Source organism: Balaenoptera physalus (assembly GCF_965194825.1).
Source record: "Balaenoptera physalus genome assembly, chromosome: 6".
In the NCBI taxonomy this organism is placed as follows: Eukaryota; Metazoa; Chordata; class Mammalia; order Artiodactyla; family Balaenopteridae; genus Balaenoptera; species Balaenoptera physalus.
This window is the reverse complement of record NC_138885.1, coordinates 47266487-47285949: the sequence shown is the minus strand read 5'-3', so window position 1 is coordinate 47285949 and position 19463 is coordinate 47266487. Positions and strand designations below refer to the sequence as shown.

The 19463-nt window shown below is 38.7% G+C and overlaps 1 protein-coding gene across 30 annotated transcripts in view; it reads left to right on the top strand.

The window, feature by feature from the left end:
• The window catches only part of NEB (nebulin), a 215487-nt gene that overhangs the window by 66769 nt on the left and 129255 nt on the right, over positions 1 to 19463 (top strand). For 28 of the 30 annotated variants that reach the window (XM_082464808.1, XM_082464807.1, XM_082464803.1 and 25 more), the window contains exons 41-56: positions 782 to 1093; positions 1220 to 1426; positions 1819 to 1923; positions 2931 to 3038; positions 6372 to 6683; positions 6883 to 7086; positions 9262 to 9366; positions 11267 to 11374; positions 11721 to 12032; positions 12324 to 12527; positions 13012 to 13116; positions 16131 to 16238; positions 17875 to 18186; positions 18644 to 18847; positions 19121 to 19225; positions 19313 to 19420. In XM_082464808.1, the coding sequence (XP_082320934.1) occupies positions 782 to 1093; positions 1220 to 1426; positions 1819 to 1923; positions 2931 to 3038; positions 6372 to 6683; positions 6883 to 7086; positions 9262 to 9366; positions 11267 to 11374; positions 11721 to 12032; positions 12324 to 12527; positions 13012 to 13116; positions 16131 to 16238; positions 17875 to 18186; positions 18644 to 18847; positions 19121 to 19225; positions 19313 to 19420 (2919 nt within the window). The remainder of the gene's footprint in view (positions 1 to 781; positions 1094 to 1219; positions 1427 to 1818; positions 1924 to 2930; positions 3039 to 6371; positions 6684 to 6882; positions 7087 to 9261; positions 9367 to 11266; positions 11375 to 11720; positions 12033 to 12323; positions 12528 to 13011; positions 13117 to 16130; positions 16239 to 17874; positions 18187 to 18643; positions 18848 to 19120; positions 19226 to 19312; positions 19421 to 19463) is intronic. The other 2 variants (XM_082464809.1, XM_082464810.1) reach the window with 2 other exon arrangements.

Genomic DNA, 19463 nt, shown 5'->3' with positions numbered 1-19463 from the left:
TACTTTCTCTTTCCTCTTCCACCTCTGCTCTTCATTTTTCCTACCTACCCATCCCTATGCCACTCCTACATTGTCCTGAGAACTCCAGACTTCTCCCTCTATTGTGCTGGAGTCATTTGGCTCTCCCAGCTCCTAACCCCTAACTTGTACACCCGAACCCACAAGAGATAAGCAGAATAAGAAGTTTTCCATGCATCAGGATCTCCCCATGAAAGAGGGAACTTGGTGATAAATAGTAAAATTTCTTCCCCATTATACCAGAGTAGAGAGTCTTAAAAGAAAAAAAGCTCCACAAAAATAAAGCTGCCCTAAAATTATACTGTGTATCTCATGACTAAGCCTCTTCTCATCAGTGAAAGACTGGCTGAATGATTTTTCAGGGCAACATTAAACTGCTTAGAACATTCTGCTTTTTCTTCTCTCATTTGCTGTACACTTATTACCTACTAAATGTTCTTTAACAACAGTGTATGTGTGAAAATCTGGGTGGTGTATCATCACAAGATCCATGTTCTAAGCTTTAATGACTTTAGCAAGTCACTCACCCCTCTGGCCTCAGCTTACTGTTCTCTAAAATGGGGGCAGTAACAATAACTTTGCTGTCTGCCTCACAAGGTATAGTTGTGATGATCAACTTACACAAATAAATGTGAAAAAAGTGTTTTGTGAACTGTAGAATTCTATAAAAGTATCCCTTTTTATGAAATACAGAATATTGACACTAGAATGATTTCTGGTCAAGGGAATTGCTCTGAATAAATATTCAAATTTTTCTTCACAGTATAAATACAAACACAATTATGAAAAGGAGAGGGGGAAGATGGTTGGTTTCCGCAGTCTTGAGGATGATCCCAAATTAGTCCATTCCATGCAAGTGGCCAAGATGCAATCTGATCGGGAGTACAAGAAAAACTATGAGAAAACCAAGACCAGCTACCACACCCCTGCCGACATGCTCAGTGTCACGGCCGCCAAGGATGCCCAAGCCAACATCACCAACACCAACTACAAGCACCTGATTCACAGTTACTTCCTCCCTCCAGACTCCATGAACATCCAGCTGTCCAAGAATATGAATCACATACAGAGTGATGTAAGGCTCTCTTCTTTCTGAGTGATGGTTGCATTCTTAGCATGAGAAGGGAGATTACAGGCTCCTGTGCCAAGTTTTGTATCTAAATTGATAAGGTAAAGTAGAATGTGCTTCTTCTCTTTATAGAATGTATATAAGCATGACTACAATGAATGGTTCAAAGGGCTTGGCTGGAGTCCAGCTGGTTCCCTAGAAGTGGAGAAGGCCAAGAAAGCAACTGAAAATGCCAGTGATCAGAAATACCGCCAGCACCCTAGCAACTTCCAGTTTAAGAAGCTGAATGACTCCATGGACATGGTTCTTGCCAAGCAGAATACGCATACCATGAACAAGGTAGACAGAACAGCTATCCTTCCTTGTAGGTCCCAGCCAGACAGGGCTAGCAGTCTCTGGTTCTTGTTTGGGAAATTTAGTTTGGGCCCACCACTTCTATGCAGTGAGAAACAGTACCAGAGCACTCCCCTACACCATTTTCTTCTGCTCCCTACCTCTTATTTTTATTTTACTTGCCCTTCTAATTAAGTTAGAAATTATTTGTTCTTTTAAATTATTTTTTTAAGTCTGAGTTTATTTTTGGTGTCTTTTCTGAATCATATACTACTTTAGTTACTAAATTAATTTAATCTAATTCAAATTGAGTGTATTCAAATATTGTTATATTTTTTTCTTTCTTGTTTGTCCTAAAAACTTATTAAATTTTAAATGTATGCTTTTTAACTTTCTAGTACCTATACACCGTTGATTGGAACAAAGATAAAACCAAGACTCATGTGATGCCAGATACACCAGATATTTTACAAGCCAAGCAAAATCAAACACACTACAGTCAGGTAAAGCTACATAAAAATTTTGCTTGAAACTAATTGAACGTTTTAAATGATGTCATGGTATATAATTGATGTAAATGCTGAAGCAGTGGAAATGAAGGACTCAAACTGGTTAGCGCAGGGATGTTGCAGTTTATGGTGGTTTAAAGCAAGGGCTTCAGCTGTGATTATATATCCCATGGAGTAGGCATTGTGCCTGTTTTGTTTATTTCAGTACTCATTGTGCGTGGTGCAGTATAGAAAATTGATAAATAGCTGTTGAAAGAAAAAATGGCTGTTGAAAGAAGAAATTGCACCAAACAGACCTGGTATGAGCTTTGGCTTTGCCATTTATGAATTGTGTAATATTGGGTCTAAACCTTAGTTTCCTCATCCCTAAAACTGGGACCATAAAAGTGCCTATGACGTTGAATTGCTGTGAGGACCAAATGAGAAATTCCATGAAGGGCTTTCATCACAGCGCCTGGCACATAATAAGCACTGGATGACCTTCAGCTATTTTTATTATTGTCCAGTTTTAACATATGTACATCCGTTCAATGAATTTGATTCAAAAAGATTAACTTTTTTATTGCACTTTACAAAAGGCATTTCATTATCTATTACTTTTATCATTTAGATAATTAAAATATGTTACCTGACCCTTTTTTTTTAAATCAATTTAACATCTGTAATCAAAATAGTGAACCTAGACTGTACTTAACTGCAAAGGGAATCTACCTAATATATTTGATATGACCATATTGTGTCTGAACAGAAAAGGACGTGATCAACTACACTACCAAGGAGGTGGGGAGTGAGTCTCAGAGGCAAAAAAAAAAAGAAGCCAGATCATGTGATGCTAAGTCATTGCTCTATTAAACAGCTTGCTTTGTTTTTATCCATATCTTTAGAGATAAGATAGATGATGTTAAAATCTGATGTCTACTCTTTAGGTACACTTTTGTTCAATAATCTGTTTGGGTTTTAATATACACTGAATAATGCTAAATAATTTCTTTAATTTTCAGAAACACTATAAACTTGGATGGGAAGAAGCTTTGAAGAAAGGCTATGATCTCCCAGTTGATGCAATTTCTGTACAATTGGCCAAAGCTTCAAGAGACATTGCTAGTGATGTAAGTATTGTTTGACTTCTATGAGGATACACTGTTATCTGAATCCAGTACCTTAATGCTGGTAATGATTTTCACAGATAGGCCCTAACTTTCAAAATGTAATGCCGTCCCCTTCATCTTCTCCTACCCTCTTCACTTACCCCAAATTCGCTCTTGTTTCTCACTGATTGAATATCAAAAAAGGGGCTGCCTGGACAGAGACTGAGCCAGAGGACCTACAAGATGCATTACACTAAGACATGATGTTTCTAGACATTACAGAAGAACCAGAGATTTCCGTTTTCCCCTGCTAGCTTGCAAATAATTTTCCTGGTTTCTATTTGTCTATTTTAGACAAATTCAAAGTGCCAGATAATAAATAACCTCAACAACCTAATGTTAATAGATTTTTCTTTGCACATATTTAAAATTAGCTTCCAATTCTTTTTATTTAGTCCATCCTTGCATTTACACAATTATAATAAATTGGCTCGGGGTATAGAAAATACAGAAAGTGGCAGGAATTTAGGTTTAAGATCCAGAGGACTTAACTTTCCCCTGGGTATCTGGTCGAAAGTTCATAAAACAAGGATATTCACTCTCCAAGGCAACTTCTTCTGTTTTTTTTTTTTTTTTGGCCGCACACAGTTTGTAGGATCTTAGTTCCCCGACCAGGCATTGAACCCCAGGCCATGGCAGTGACAGTGCCGAGTCCTAACCACTGGACAACCAGGGAACTCCCAAGGCAACTTCTATTTATGATTGGAAAGGGGAGTAAATTTGGTAAATAAACTGGATATAGTTCCTATTGATCAATTAAATTTTTATAAGTATTCAACTTAGATATTCTGCAAACACTAAAACATATAATTTTGTTAACCCCAAAAATTAAGCACCAAAAATTCAGAGAACTTTGGTTATAGAGAATAAATTACCAGAATTTCATAGGGAAGCACAACCTCTTAATCAAAATCTTTGAAACAAAGCAAAACAAGGATTTGGTTTGGAGAGAAAGCGTGTCTAAAGGCAGAATCTGACATAAAGCAGATGTGGTACATATATGCAATGGAATATTACTCAGTCACAAAAAAGAATGAAATAATGCCATTTGCAGCAAAGACCTAGAGATTGTCATACTGAGTGAAGTAAGTCAAACAGAGAAGGAGAAATATCGTATGATATCGCTTATATGAGGAATCTAAAAAGAAATGATACAAATGAACGTATTTACAAAACAGAAACAGACTCACAGACTTAGAGAATGAACTTATGGTTACTGGGGGGAAGGGGGGAGGGAAGGGATAGTTAGGGAGTTTGGGATTGACATGTACAGACTGCTGTTTTTAAAATGGGTAACCAACAAGGACCTACTGTTTAGCACAGGGAACTCTGCTCAATGTTATGTGGTAGCCTGGATGGGAGTGCAGTCTGGGCAAGAATGGATACATGTTTATGTATGGATGAGTCGCTTTGCTGTGCACCTGAAACTATCACAACATTCTTAATGAGCTATACTCCAATATTAAAAAGATTAAAAAAAAAAAAAAGACAGAATCTGACAATAAATTCTAAGAATATAAGGGAAGTTTGTCTCTAATTCAGTTAATCTGTGGCACTCCAGAAGTGCTGAGAATTAATTAGATGGCATGTTATTACCCACCCTCCAGCTTGCAGGTCAATACTTCATTAAAATGAATAGATGTGGTAATGAACCTAAAGCAGTAGTGATGCTTGAACGGTCCCCAGAAAGTAAACTCATTTTCATTTAATGTTAGTGCTCCCCAAGAGGTAAAGATAGTTTAGGAAATGAAATTGTGTCAATACTTTCCTAACAACATAATATTTGATAGTACCTAATTTCTTTCCATGTAAATCTGTTAGAAACTTTCGAAATCTTACCCTAAAATTAAATTACCTATAAATGAATTTCCCACCATTGTAGAGATTGTATCTCCTCTCAGTTTCAAATGGTTCTTGTATCTATACAATCTAAGGAGAGTAGAGCTATTTTTTATGAGTACTCAATTTAATAAGTTAGAATCATAGAATTTAGAGTTAGAAGATAACTTAAAGGTTATTTAATCTAATCTCCCACTCAGCATCCTACCTTCTCTCCATTCCAACTGGTCTCTGGATACTGACAAATATAAGAATTTTTGTGTCCTTAAGGGCAGGTTGTTTCCTTGCTGGACCATCTCTAATTGACGTTATCTATTTCCTTATTTCGAACATGTTACTGATCCGCCCTAGGTCTGTGTTTTAGAACACCACAAAAGTAACATATTTCCTCTTCCACCTGATACCCTTTCAAACATTTCAAGTTTCTTACTTATTCTCCTTTGGTTTTAGCTTTATAGGTCCTTCAATCCTCTGATCATTCCACTTGTGATTTATTCTATTTTTTCAAAACCCCTCTCAAAATAGAGTGCCTCAAAACTCGGTGTTGTTTTCCTGTTTCAGGTCAGGCCAAGCAAATGAGCTTCTGATTTGCCTTTATCTGTACCCCTACAGAATCTCTTACAAAAATCTACTTTTTTAAAAGCAACTTTGTCAGATTGCCCACATTGAGCTTATAATCCACGTAAACTCTTGAGTATTTTTAGTAGACATAACCATGAAGCTGGGTGTCAAGAGAAAGTAGAACCTACTTCTGTGAAGTGTAATGTATGTTCAGCATCTGGTGTCAAGTAAATGCTATTATTCCTCTCATTATTATTATCCCTCTTGTCATTGTCATCCAACAATAATGCAGTTTTTCCCAATTGAATCTAAATACTAGATTTCACTACTAATTTCTTACATTTATGTAGTTCGTTTTGACCTATCTTGGCAATATGTTGAAATCTTGTGGAATTTTGTTTCTAATTTAACATGTTTAGCTGTTTTTATGTGCATGAAGATATGGATCCCGAACAAGCCAAGTTTATGTGACATAATTATATGGCAAACCACTAAAAAACCCTGCTGCTTAATAAATTGATCTACACTATTAGTCCTGTTCATCAAGTCCTGAATCTTCCCAATTTTTTTTTTTGCCATTCAGCCATACTTTTCCATCATTCCCATAAGGATATCACAAGAGCTTTATCAAATGCTACCCTAGAGTCAGCATACACAATGTCTAGCACATCCCAATATATATTTCTACCTCTAGTTGAATTTAATTTCTCATCATAACCTGTCCTGATACTCAGCTACATTATGTTTTTTTGGAAGCCTCCACTTAAGTTTTCACATTTCTTATTAAGTTAAATGAAATTCTCAGTTTTGGAAAACAAACATGCAAACAAAGCAAACTGAGTTTAACTTGCCCTGTGTTTATGTTAATAAGAGAACTGTTTTCTCCAATTTCAGTTTAAATATAAACAAGGCTACCGCAAGCAAGTCGGCCACCATATTGGATTCCGGAGTCTGCAAGATGATCCAAAGCTTGTGTTGTCCATGAACGTAGCCAAAATGCAGAGTGAAAGGGAATACAAGAAGGACTTTGAGAAGTGGAAGACCAAGTTCAGCAGCCCAGTGGACATGTTGGGAGTGGTGCTGGCCAAGAAGTGCCAGACTTTGGTCAGTGACATAGACTACAAGAATTACCTGCACCAGTGGACCTGCCTGCCCGACCAGAGTGACGTTGTTCAAGCTAAAAAGGCTTATGAACTACAGAGTGAGGTCAGTTTCTACTAAATCTCATAGTTTATGTAGTACTTCATATCTCATAGGAGTAGCCATTTAATCGTAGACAGACTGAAACTAGATAGATAAATTATTATTGAATATCTAAAATGCATCTGTTTGTAATGCATAGAATCACTTGAGTCAAGGGTCCAGATGAGGATGGAATTTTGATGGCTTGCTTTGTATTTCACAGAATTTGTATAAGTCTGACCTTGAGTGGCTGAGAGGCATAGGATGGAGTCCCCTGGGTTCTTTGGAGGCAGAAAAGAACAAACGGGTTTCAAACATCATCAGTGAGAAGAAATATCGCCAGCCTCCAGACAGAAACAAGTTCACCAGCATTCCTGATGCCCTGGACATAGTTCTGGCAAAGACAAATGCCAGAAATAGGAGTGATGTGAGTAACTCTTCAGAAATAAATAAAAGAAATTATAGTGCCTGATACCTGGTAGGTGCTCAATAGTATTTGCTTAATAAATTAGTAGAACAGCACAGCATCGCATCACACAGCATAATGTTTTTTTATTTGGTTACTTCATTTGAATTATCAGTTACCCTACACTGGATCATGTAAAAATGGGTTAGTATAAATTTTGTCACCTAAATCTTGCTTGCTTATTTATTTATCCAAATCATAAAGAAAAAACTACTGAACGTATTTTTTTTCTTTGAAACTTGAGTGCATTAAAGACCCAGATTTTGTTGGGATAGAGTATATGAGAGGGAGATATTCTGAGTACCTTACACAGGCACAGTGGAAATGTCATAAAGAGTATATAGTTATCTCTTTATCTGGTGGTTCCCAACCAGGGACAATTTTGTCTCACTGGGGACATTTGGCAGCACGCAGAGACCTTGTCATAACTTGAGGGTGGCATGCTACTGGCATCTAGTGGATAGAAGTCAGGACAGTTCCCTCACAACAAAGAATCATCCGGTATACAACACCAATAGTGCTGAGGTTGAGAAACTCTGATCTTTCTTAATCAGAAAGGTTAGTCCAGAACCAGGATAAAGGTATATGGAAATTCACAAGCCTTGGTTTGTTGTAGTCCTGAATGTCTTAATTGGCTCCTCTGGGTTACATGGACCATAGTAAGCATGTTCAGGAAGGAGAAAAGTGCCAACCCCTCACACCCCACACTGCACACCTCAAAGGGAAATTGATAAGTCCAAGGAACCAATGAGACTTTAAAATCTTTTTATATTGAAATAATTTCAGGTATACAGAAAAGTTGAAAATAGTACAAATAATTCATGTATGTGCACCTTTATACATACACATATCTTTTCACCCAGATTCTGCAATTATTAGCATTTTGTCACTTTTGCCTTTTTCTCTTTCTCCCCCTCCCACCTCTTTCTCTTTGCTCTGTGTGTGTGTGTGTGTGTGTGTGTGTGTATGTGTATAAGTTGCTTCCTGATGCCGCTCTATCCCTAAATGCGTATTTCCTGAAAATAAGAACATTCTCTTAGATAACCACAGTGCAATGATCAAAATCAGGAAAGTAGTGTTGAAATAACACTAGTCTACAGAATTTACTCAATTTTACCACAAGTGTCCTTTATAGAAAGTAAAAAATCTTTTCTGATCCAGGATCCAATCCAAGACCACACGTTGAATTTACTTGTCATGTCTTTAGTCTCCTTTAATCTGAACTGGTTCCTCACTTCTTTGTCTTCCAAGTCCTTGACATTTGTGAAGAGCACAGGCCAGTTGTTTTGTAGAACCTCCCTAGATTTGGGTTTGTCTAGTGTTTCCTCATGATTAGATTCAGGTTTTGTGTTTTTGGCAGGACAGCACATGTTGCATCCTCCCCCATATAGGCACATAATATCAATCTGTCCCATTACTGATCATTTTAACTTCGATTACTTGGGTGAAATGGTGTCGCCAGCTTTCTCCACTGTCTGGTTACTATTTTGTCCTTTGTAATTGATAAGTATCTTGTGGGAAGATTCTCTGACAATGTAAATACAGTTTTTCATCAGACTTTCACCCCCTAGTTTTAATAAATCAATGAGATTTTTGTTTGGGTCCCTCTGTCTTCTGTTGAAGAAAGACGGATGATGATCCCGGGACATACAAGAGGCTTTGATAAATCTCATACAAAATCCTTTGGGGGAATCCTAATCCTCCCAAATAATTATGAGGTATAACTATATAATAAACCACATAGGAAATGAGACTCCCTAATATATAGACATACCCTGAATATGTCATCTTTTCAGAAGATAAGGGCTGTCCCCCAGTTAAACACTGAGGGAGACTTTTACAATCCAACAGGTGGAGAACTGCTGCTCCATTTGATGATGTTGGCAAAGGCTTTAAATACTTGGGTTGATTTCTTACAGGCAGGTTAGTTGTAACTTTGAAAAGGTAATCCATAATCTATATTTTTGAAGGCAGTTATGTCTCAGATGAGTCAAAAAATACTATATTTTCTGCTTATGTTATCTGCTTATGCTCTTGTAATGCTTAATTTAGATGAATCAGTAATACTGTTTGAAGTTAACTATGTCACTCACTAATCTTACAGCGCCACTGAAAAACACTTATTTCTCATTTTAGAGACTTTATAGAGAAGCTTGGGACAAGGACAAGACTCAAATCCACATCATGCCTGATACACCTGGCATTATTCTGGCTAAAGCAAACTTAATCAATACAAGTGATGTAAGTTTCCAAATTCAGCATGTGTTTTCAGAAAGCTCATTTTATTTTTATTTTTTTAAATATTTATTTATTTTTATTTGGTTGCACTGGGTCTTAGTCGCAGCAGGCGGGCTCCTTAGTTGCCGCACACGGGCTCCTTAGTTGTGGCATGTGAACTCTTAGTTGCGGCATGCATGTGGGATCTAGTTCCCCGACCAGGGATCGAACCCGGGCCCCCTGCATTAGGAGCGTGGAGTCCCAACCACTGCGCCACTAGGGAAGTCCCCAGAAAGCTCATTTTAATTGCGCCTAAGGCAGTGAATTTATTTGGAATTTATTTTGAATACTTGAATCATTTTAATTAACAAACTACAAGTGACTTAGAGTCCTCATTTAGTGGTTTTAAGCCTGAACATCCAAATAATTGGCACTCCCTATCCAAATAATTGGCACTCCCTATGTCAGATAGAGTTGGAGGGATGTGCTCTCTGTTCATTATAGTCCATTATTACACATGTTGTCATAATGTAATGGTTTGTATAACTCTTCCCTATGTGGATAAGAACTTCTTGGGAGCAGAGACAATTCATATTTGATCTGCAGTGCTTAGCTAGTATAGTGCCTGATATACATGAAATTCAATAAAATTTAAATGAGTGAGCATAAAAAACTGTTGCACACACACAAAAAAACTCAGGCACACACACAAAAAACTCATACAGGATAATTTCATTTTTATTTTTATTGTCATCATGGCATAATCTCCTGAAAATTATGGATGTAAAAATTAATATTTTAAAGACAAGTTCTAAATTCTAATACAAACACTTAAGCTTAAATAATGTTCTGGAGTAATGACACAAAGGACTAAAATATAAAAACAAGTCCAAAATCAATAGGCACTTTAAACAATCTGGTTTCTAAATGAAATGCATTAAATTAGATTCTCAATTAATTATGTAACAAATCTGAAGAAGCACATTATTTCACTTAAGCTTTTTAAATTCAATATTTAAACTTTCCTCAAAAAATCTTACATTTTAAAAATTATGAAGGACTTTTGTTTCTTACCTAAATATGTGTATCCTACTTTTGGACAGCCCTGTATTGTGAAATAGACTCTCTTTCACAATGTGTTAGCTACATAGTCCGTTAGGTGTGATTTTCCCCCACTAGAGGTGTTAGATGGGAAAAGGCATTGCTCTTGGGCTTCCCTGGTGGTGCAGTGGTTGGGAATCCACCTGCTAATGCTGGGGACATGGATTCAAGCCCTGGTCCAGAAGGATCCCACATGCCACGGAGCAACTGAGCCCGTGCGCCACAACTACCAAGCCTGCGCTCTAGCGCCCGTGAGCCACAACTACTGTGCCCGCGTGCCACAATTACTGAAGCCCATGCGCCTAGAGCCCATGCTCTGCAACAAGAGAAGCCACCACAATGAGAAGCCCACGCACCGCAACGAAGAGTAGCCCCCGCTCGCTGCAACTAGAGAAAGTCCGTGCGCGGCAATGAAGATCCAACACAGCCAAAAATAAATAAATTAAATTAATTTTTTAAAAAAAGGCATTGCTCTTTTCTAACAAAAACTTCTAATGAAACATTCAGAGTTAATTGGAAAACAGCACCTAAATGATAATTTCATTTCATTTCTCTACCAATTTACTTCTGTCTGTCTCATTCTCATAAATATTTGGGAAGAGCTGACATTTAATTTTATTGATCTAAGTAATTGAAGAGCTTTCAAGTTTAAGACAGGATCATCAGCAATCAATGAGCATAATTTCCAATTACATTTGAGTATTCTAGAGCACATATTGTACTATCCTCATGAGCTCTTAAAATATTTAGCACTTTGGATTCATTATGATGCAGATGTTTATGGAAAATAGCTTTTTTCAAAGTGATTTTCATCTCTTAACAGAAACACTACCGAATGGGTTATGAGGAGCTGAAGAAAAAAGGTTACGATCTTCCCGTTGATGCCATATCACTCAAAGCAGCAAAAGCATCCCGAGAAATTGCCAGCGAAGTAAGACTTTATCCCTTGTTTGTATTGATTGGATTGCAATTTTCACTTCAAAGCAGTCTCAATTTAATTTTAAATTGAACAGAGTCCTCCAAGTAACAAATTAAAACATAGTGAAATGATCCCAGGGACGCAGTGTGGGATGAGGATAAATTCAAGGATGCATTTATTATGTATGGAATTTTGTACGATTTAGCCTTTAATCTTTCCTATCAAAAAAACCTTAAATCTGTGGCTCTCTACCCTTGGTGATATTTGGAATTAATGTTCTCTTTAATTTGCCACAAAGATAGTAATATAAGTTAATCTCAAAAAGAATAAGACATGGTTTCTTTTTTTTTTCCTTTAGTACAAGTACAAGGAAGGTTTTCGCAAGCAGCTTGGCCACCACATTGGTGCCCGAGCGATACGTGACGACCCCAAGATGATGTGGTCCATGCATGTGGCCAAGATCCAGAGTGACAGGGAGTACAAGAAGGACTTTGAGAAGTGGAAGACCAAGTTCAGCAGCCCAGTGGACATGCTGGGGGTGGTGCTGGCCAAGAAGTGCCAGACCTTGGTCAGTGACATAGACTACAAGAACTACCTGCACCAGTGGACGTGCCTGCCCGACGAGACTGACGTCATGCACGCTCGGCGGGCCTACGACCTCCAGAGCGATGTGAGTACTGAGGATCATAGTGACATGCAAAGGTGGGAAATCAGTGAATTAACACCCCTTGGATAAGTGGCACCAAACTCACCAGCCCCTGCAAGTGGGGCATAACATTTCTTCTTTTCCTGTGAGTGTTAAATGTCAAACCCTCCAGACTGAAAAGGAATATTGTCTGATACCCTGCCTGTCCACCAAACTATGTTTTCAAGAGTGTTCTTACCTTATTTCATATCCTTTTGATGAAAATGTTTTCCCAAGCCAGAGATAAATATTTATTGGCTATATTTGTATCAACAGAATATGTACAAGTCAGATCTCCAGTGGCTGAGAGGCATCGGCTGGGTTCCCATTGGCTCTTTGGATGTGGAAAAATGCAAAAGGGCAGCTAAAATTTTGAGTGATAAAATCTATCGCCAACCTCCAGACCAATTCAGGTTTACCAGTGTGACTGATTCTCCGGAACAAGTGTTGGCCAAGAACAACGCCATCACTATGAACAAGGTGAGCCTTCCGAGTTCAGAGAACCAAGGTAGGACTCTTAAAGCTAAACCAAAGGAAAAGAAGCATGATCAGGAGAAGAAAGAAATAGAGCAGTGAGCAACAAAAGATATCTGTCTGTCTATCTCTCTATATCTATCCATATCTGTCTACCTAATGTCGATGTCATTTATATTTTAACATTTACTTCAGTAGTTATTTCATGGTTTTGATAAAACGGTACATTTTTATGGAAAATCATCTCTGCATAAAAGATATTCTAAATTTCCTTTTGTTAACATACAATTCAGAGTATCAGAAGGCACTCATACATATCTGTTCTACTATGAACTGGTTACTTTACTTGAAGATACATGTAAAATACATAATGTGTAGAAAATACGTAACCTTTTGTTATTTCTCTTTATAAAGTTCTTGTGGCCTTGAAGTTTCGATTAACAATACACTGAAGTTTTTTCCTGATGACATTTTATGTTCTCCTTGCTAGCGTTTATATACGGAAGCCTGGGACAAAGACAAGACCCAGGTCCACATCACAGCAGACACACCAGAAATTACGCAGGCGAGAATTAACAAAATCAACTACAGTGAGGTGGGAGCAGATGCTAATTCTATGACATTTGCATGGCGTTTCATATTTCAATTAATCCATTCCATGGTGATGTAATACTAAATGACAACTTTGTAAAGAATGTCTTTTCTTGCTCCGTGTGAATACCAACTCTTTCATTTCTCGCTTACCTAAACATCAGTCTTCAAGTAACACATTATCATTTCGGAAGTGCACATTATAAGAACGAATGATTTAAGCAGTAACCAGAAGATTAATAGACCTTCCTCTTTTATTAATTTAAGAAATTAGCAATAGACCAAAATACGTTTATCTCCTCCTTATGCTAAATACATAGCTGTGCTAAATGTATTTTCCACATATGACTTATTTTTCCTAAATTGTACTTTAGGGTCAAAATTTAAGATTTTTAATGTACAAGCTTTAAGTCAAGGATTGAAATCACAGTACAATCAAATAACACCAAGAGACAGACAGACAGAGACAGAGAGGATCTGTCAATATATAAATATATTAGCAAGCCCTTTTCCTATTCACTTTCTGTGAGCATAGAGCCGTGTGCCCCCATATCAGAAGCACAGATGTTTAGGCTGAGAGGTCAGTCTCCTCTAGTGCAGGAGTCCCCGCCCAATAAGTCGTCATCCTGCCTTTGCTTAAGTGTTCTCAGTGACGAGGTGCTTATCTCATAAATCAACCTATTTGTTCTGGAAAGTTCCTTTAGAAGATGCTTCTCATGTATTGGGTCAATGGTTTCTCTCTGTAGACCCACATAATCCTCTAAGACCATGCAGAACCAAACTGTGCCGACTCCATAAGCGCTGTGTGCCTCCGCTGCCACTTCACCCCAGGTTCTCTTTCTAATCCAAACATCCCAAGCTCCTGGGCATTCCTCACATGACACCCCTGCTAGAATGTGACTCTCAGAACCAAACAAAATCCTGTGAGTGAGGAATGACTAGTGTAGAGTACAGTCGACATTGCATTTCCTCTTCTGGACATTTACCCTCCATTTCTGCACTCTGTGCCTTGGGACTCCTTGGGGCTATGTCACCGCTGGTGTGCGTGGGAGTTGGGGTCAACCAAAACCCTAAGACAACTTACATGGGCTTAAACTAGGTTTCCTCTACCTTGTATTTATACATTTGGCAACTTAAATCTCAGTTCAGAGATTGACATTTATCTCTCTGCATTTTTTTCTTAGAATGAGCCTATTGGTTTAAGCCTGTGGACATTTTTGTGAATCTAAGATTCTGTCCGATGATGTATTAGTTATTTCTTCCAGCTTTGTGCTACCAGCAAGGAAAATATTGTTTCTTTGACAGCATAAATCAATAGCGTGTTACTCTTCTGCAGAAGATAACTGAGAGAATTTAAATTGATTAGCCACCACCTTAAGTCATTTTATTTTTCAGGGGTGCAAACTATAATTTTAAAGCTTATATAACTAGCTCTTAATTGTCACCCCAAACTAAAATTGTCAAGTCCCACTCTCAAATCAAAAATAAGTGAATTTTCAGCTAAACCTGCACTATAGGTCCCATAGTGTTACAGGAAAGCGTGTGCTATATGAGCAGATATTTTAAGGGACAAAGGGTCCCTGTAACTAGCCACTCAGCCTTTCTGGAACTGTCAACTCTGTCTTTGCTGCAAAAGCTCAGAGATGTTGTATATTGCCCTTGGTTTGAAGAGGCCCAGGAAGAATGCCTGAACTGATTGCCTGACCTGCCTGGTCTGCTTTCTCTGACTTTTCTCTATCAGCTTAGTTCAATTCTATTGTGTTTCTTTCTCATTTAGGATAGGAAGATACAATGCAAATTTGATGATGTCACTCTTCCTCAAAGATTGTTGTTGGTTTCCCTTTTCCTATAGGATTAAGGACAAAGTTATCTTAGCACCAGGCCTTCATAGCCCGACTCCCAATTCTTTTCAGTCCTGTCCTGCCACTTCCCTGGGCACTGCGCCCCCCGCCCCCGCTTGATGCCCCTGCACATTCACTCCCCTGTACTTTGATTCATGGAAGTTCCTCTGCCCCTGACCACCATCTCAGTCTACTGAAACCATATTTATCACTCAGGGTCCAATGCCAAGGTCATGCCCTCTGAGGAAACTTCCTGATTTTCAATTCAGAATAAATTGCTCCTTCCTAGAGCTCGTTCTTTTTTTTTTTTAACGTTCAATCTTTTTTTTAATATTATTTATGTATTTATTTGGTTGCGTGGGGTGTTAGTTGTGACAGGTAGGCTCCCCAGCCATGGCTCGTGGGCTCCTTAGTTGCGGCAGTCAGGCTCCCCAGCTGCGGCCCCAGGGCTCCTTAGTTGCAGCTCTCCGGCTTCTTAGTTGCAGCATGCAGGCTCCCCAGCTGTGGCATGCAAACTCTTAGTTGCACCATGCATGTGGGATCTAGTTCCCTGACCAGGAATCAAACCCAGGCCCCCTGCATTGGGACCGCGGAGTCTTGTCCACCCCCGCGTCACCAGGGAAGTCCCGTGGAGCTCGTTCTTAATAATATGGTTAAAGCACCTTTCATGGTCTGACTTTTTGGCAGCTTGTTCCTCAGCTTATCAGTCTTTCCATCAGTTCTCCCAGAAACCTTGAAGATGGGAGAGGCCTCATATTCATCTTTGTTTCCCAAGTACCAAGCACAGTCATGGCACAGAGTCGGTGCAGAATAAATGAGGATCAAATGAGTTTCCCTCCTGCCCACATTTTGCCACCCATGAGTTTCAGCTTAATTTTTCCACTTCTTTTCAAAACTGATTCATTGTTATAACTAAAAGTTTTAAAACCATGAATAATGTCTGTATATGGCTAATGTAACATAAGTTTTAAAATAAAAAAAGAAAGGTGCCATATTCCATATAGGTATCCTGTTTAAGTCTCAACTTCAGCCAAAACCGCAGAAAGCTTAGAACTCTCAAAAGTGAGATTATTACAGGCACCTACCCGTGTAGAACTTGGTGAATTATTTTAGTCCTCTGTCGTTTTTGGATATGAATGTCAACATGTAACTGATTTTTTTTTTTGCCCAAATTTAGAGTCGGTATAAACTCGCCAACGAAGAAGCAAAGAAGAAAGGCTACGACTTGCGAAGTGATGCCATCCCGATCGTGGCAGCCAAGGCCTCCAGGGACATCGTCAGTGATGTGAGTTGTCAGTTTTACTCCTAGTATGTGGTCAGTCTGAAGTGACGTTTTCACTGAACTAAATCTTCTAAAAGAACTTTCCTGGCCCTTTGGAAATATATCCTGATGTATTTGTGTAGGGTTTTTCAAAAACCTAGCTTTGAGGGAAATGAAAAATTTGATGTTTACAAAAATGTTTTATAACCACTAAGTCACAGTATCTTCAGTGAAAGCTGATCCGCCAGGAATAGAGAAAGATCCATTCATGTGGAATTTGTTAGAGTGTAGCTGCAGGCTTGGAGATGCTTATATAAAAATTGTCATAGTGCTTATAGAAAGTGTGACTCATAAACTTAGGTTCTCCCAGTGAGAATCAGGGCCTAGCTTTATATAGCATTTTAATATACAATATTCAAAAAATGCATCTGACACTTGCCATTACAATTCACCCTTGTAAGATCATGGAAAGAAGGCAGTTGATCAGTGCCAGACTAGCCCAAACGTGCACCCTTAGCACTAGCTCCTGGCTTGTGGCTTGTAACTCCCAGAATAAAACCATCATCCTTTCCTGGTACCTCAGGGAATTCTTGAGGAACAGACCACTGCTCTAAAAATCAAGACCCACTATTTGGGAATATGGTAATACGCTGCCCTTTATTTTGGAAGATCATATTAGTGACTCACTTTAGTTTACGTATGTTGGACCTTTCCTACAAATGGATTTATGCCAATAATAATATATAACAAAATAATAATAACCAAGAAGTGTTGAGAAATCTGTGCTAAGAATGTTATATGCATTATGCCACTTATTTTTCATAATTACCCTAGGATGTAAGATTGTGATTATCCCTGTTTTATGGGTTGCTTAAGCAACTTGTCTAAAATCAAACTCTTAGTAGGTGATGCAGTTGAAACTCCAGGCAACCTCATTCCTTCCCACTGTACTATATTGCCTCTGCGGACTCGTTTATACTTTCTCACTCAGTTATCTTTGAGACTAGAAGCATGTATTTTGGATAATTGGCTGGGATTCCAGGACAACGTCTTTGGACATGGAATAACAACACTGTTGGTCCATGAGAGATGAGAACCCATGACTTTATTAGGAGCATGCTCTAAGCAACTGGGCTGCTAGGACAGCTTCCCTAGTATAACCAGTTTCCAAAATGATGCCAAAATTTGCCACCACCACTGAATGCCTGAATCCATTATGAAACAGGAAATTCTCTTCTGTTGCTACTGCAAGTAGCCCTTGACCTTGACTTCATCCCCATAGGAACCGGACACTCATTTTACTACTTATTAAACACATCTTGTCACCAAGTGCATCTCTTTTCTGATGTACTTTTAGTGCCTAACCCATTTCTCCAAGTCCCTTGGTCCACATGGCCTCTCCACTGTGTGCATTTGCTGCCCCCGGAACTATTCCTTGTTACCAGGCCATAGGTGATTTGGGGCATACACTACAATTATATGAATTCCATCTATTTTATTACCTCTATAAGCTTCTAGGGGAAAGGAAGGATATTGCCTTGAGTTAGTGCTTATTAGCAAAAGTCAACGTACAACAGTGATATAAGCAAGATGATTTTGTACAGGCTTGTGACCTCTACAGGCTTATAATAAAAATCTGATTTGTGCATTTTCATCTCAGTACAAATACAAAGATGGTTACCGCAAGCAGCTTGGCCATCACGTTGGAGCCCGGGACGTGAAGGATGACCCTAAGATGATGTGGTCCATGCATGTGGCCAAGATCCAGAGTGACAGGGAGTACAAGAAGGACTTTGAGAAGTGGAAGACCAAGTTCAGCAGCCCAGTGGACATGCTGGGGATGGTGCAGGCCAAGAAGTGCCAGACCTTGGTCAGTGACATGGACTACAAGAACTACCTGCACCAGTGGACGTGCCTGCCCGACCAGACTGACGTCATGCACGCTCGGCAGGCCTACGACCTCCAGAGCGACGTGAGTATAAGATTTTCCTTTGGCCAACAAAACACCATGTCTGCTTTCCTAAGTATCAAAGTTCCCCCAAGGTGAGGGGAGTTGAGTTTACACAACTGAGTTCTAACTCCCTGGACTAATGCCAACTCTCTATCCAGTCACACAGACATCTGAGAGCATCATTATTTCCAAAAAGAAAGAATCAGCAAAGCACCGATTGCTTTGATGGAAACCTCTAGATTATTGATCTAGTAGAGTTGGGTCGTTCTCTATGTTCTGTTTAAAATGTTTTTCAAAATAGGTTTCTAATCTGAATATTTTGTGGATTCACAAGACATAGCAAAATGTTTAAATTTCTCAAGAATCCAAGCATTGAAATATATATGTAATATAATATAATGTATTATAGTTCAATTTTTTATTTCTTTAAGGCATATCATTATGCTTATGTTTAGTGGTTTATTACTTACAATTTCAGAATTTGTACAAGGCCGACCTTCAGTGGCTCAGAGGCATTGGCTGGTTACCTAGTGGCTCTCTTGAGGATGAGAGGAACAAGAGAGCTACCCAGATTTTGAGTGACCACGTTTACCGTCAGCACCCAGATAAATTCACGTTTTCCAGCCTTATGGACTCCATCCCAATGGTTTTGGCAAAACACAACGCTATTACCATGAACCACGTAAGTCCTTTTTTTACTTGAGCGGGGTATCAATTTTTGTACGTGTGTATGTAAACACTGAAATCTGTCTTGATAAAAGAAAAATCACATTCAATTATTTTGCTTGGTATTAAAGTGGTTTTTAAGTAAGTGTTGTGCTTCTTACTGATATGAGACACCTAGAGGTAAAGGTGTCACAAGTACTGACGCACAGAGCAGACTCTCTTTACTCTCATTAAGAACCAGATTCATCACTGGCCTGTACTTGTCACATCCTTTTTTTGTTTCTTTCAGCATCTCTATACAGAAGCTTGGGATAAAGATAAAACCACTGTCCACATTATGCCAGACACCCCTGAAGTTTTACTCGCTAAGCAAAACAAAATAAATTACAGTGAGGTAAGCAATGTATTCATGGTGCATGATATATATTTTCTTGCACTGCACTTTATAGATCAAACTTACGATGATTTATGTCCATTTCAGAAACTCTATAAACTTGGCCTAGAAGAAGCCAAGAAGAAAGGCTATGATATGCGGATAGATGCCATTCCCATCAGGGTGGCCAAGGCCTCCAGAGACATTGCAAGTGAAGTAAGTGCACCTGTAGAGTTCTTTGCTCAGCTTTGGCTCAAAG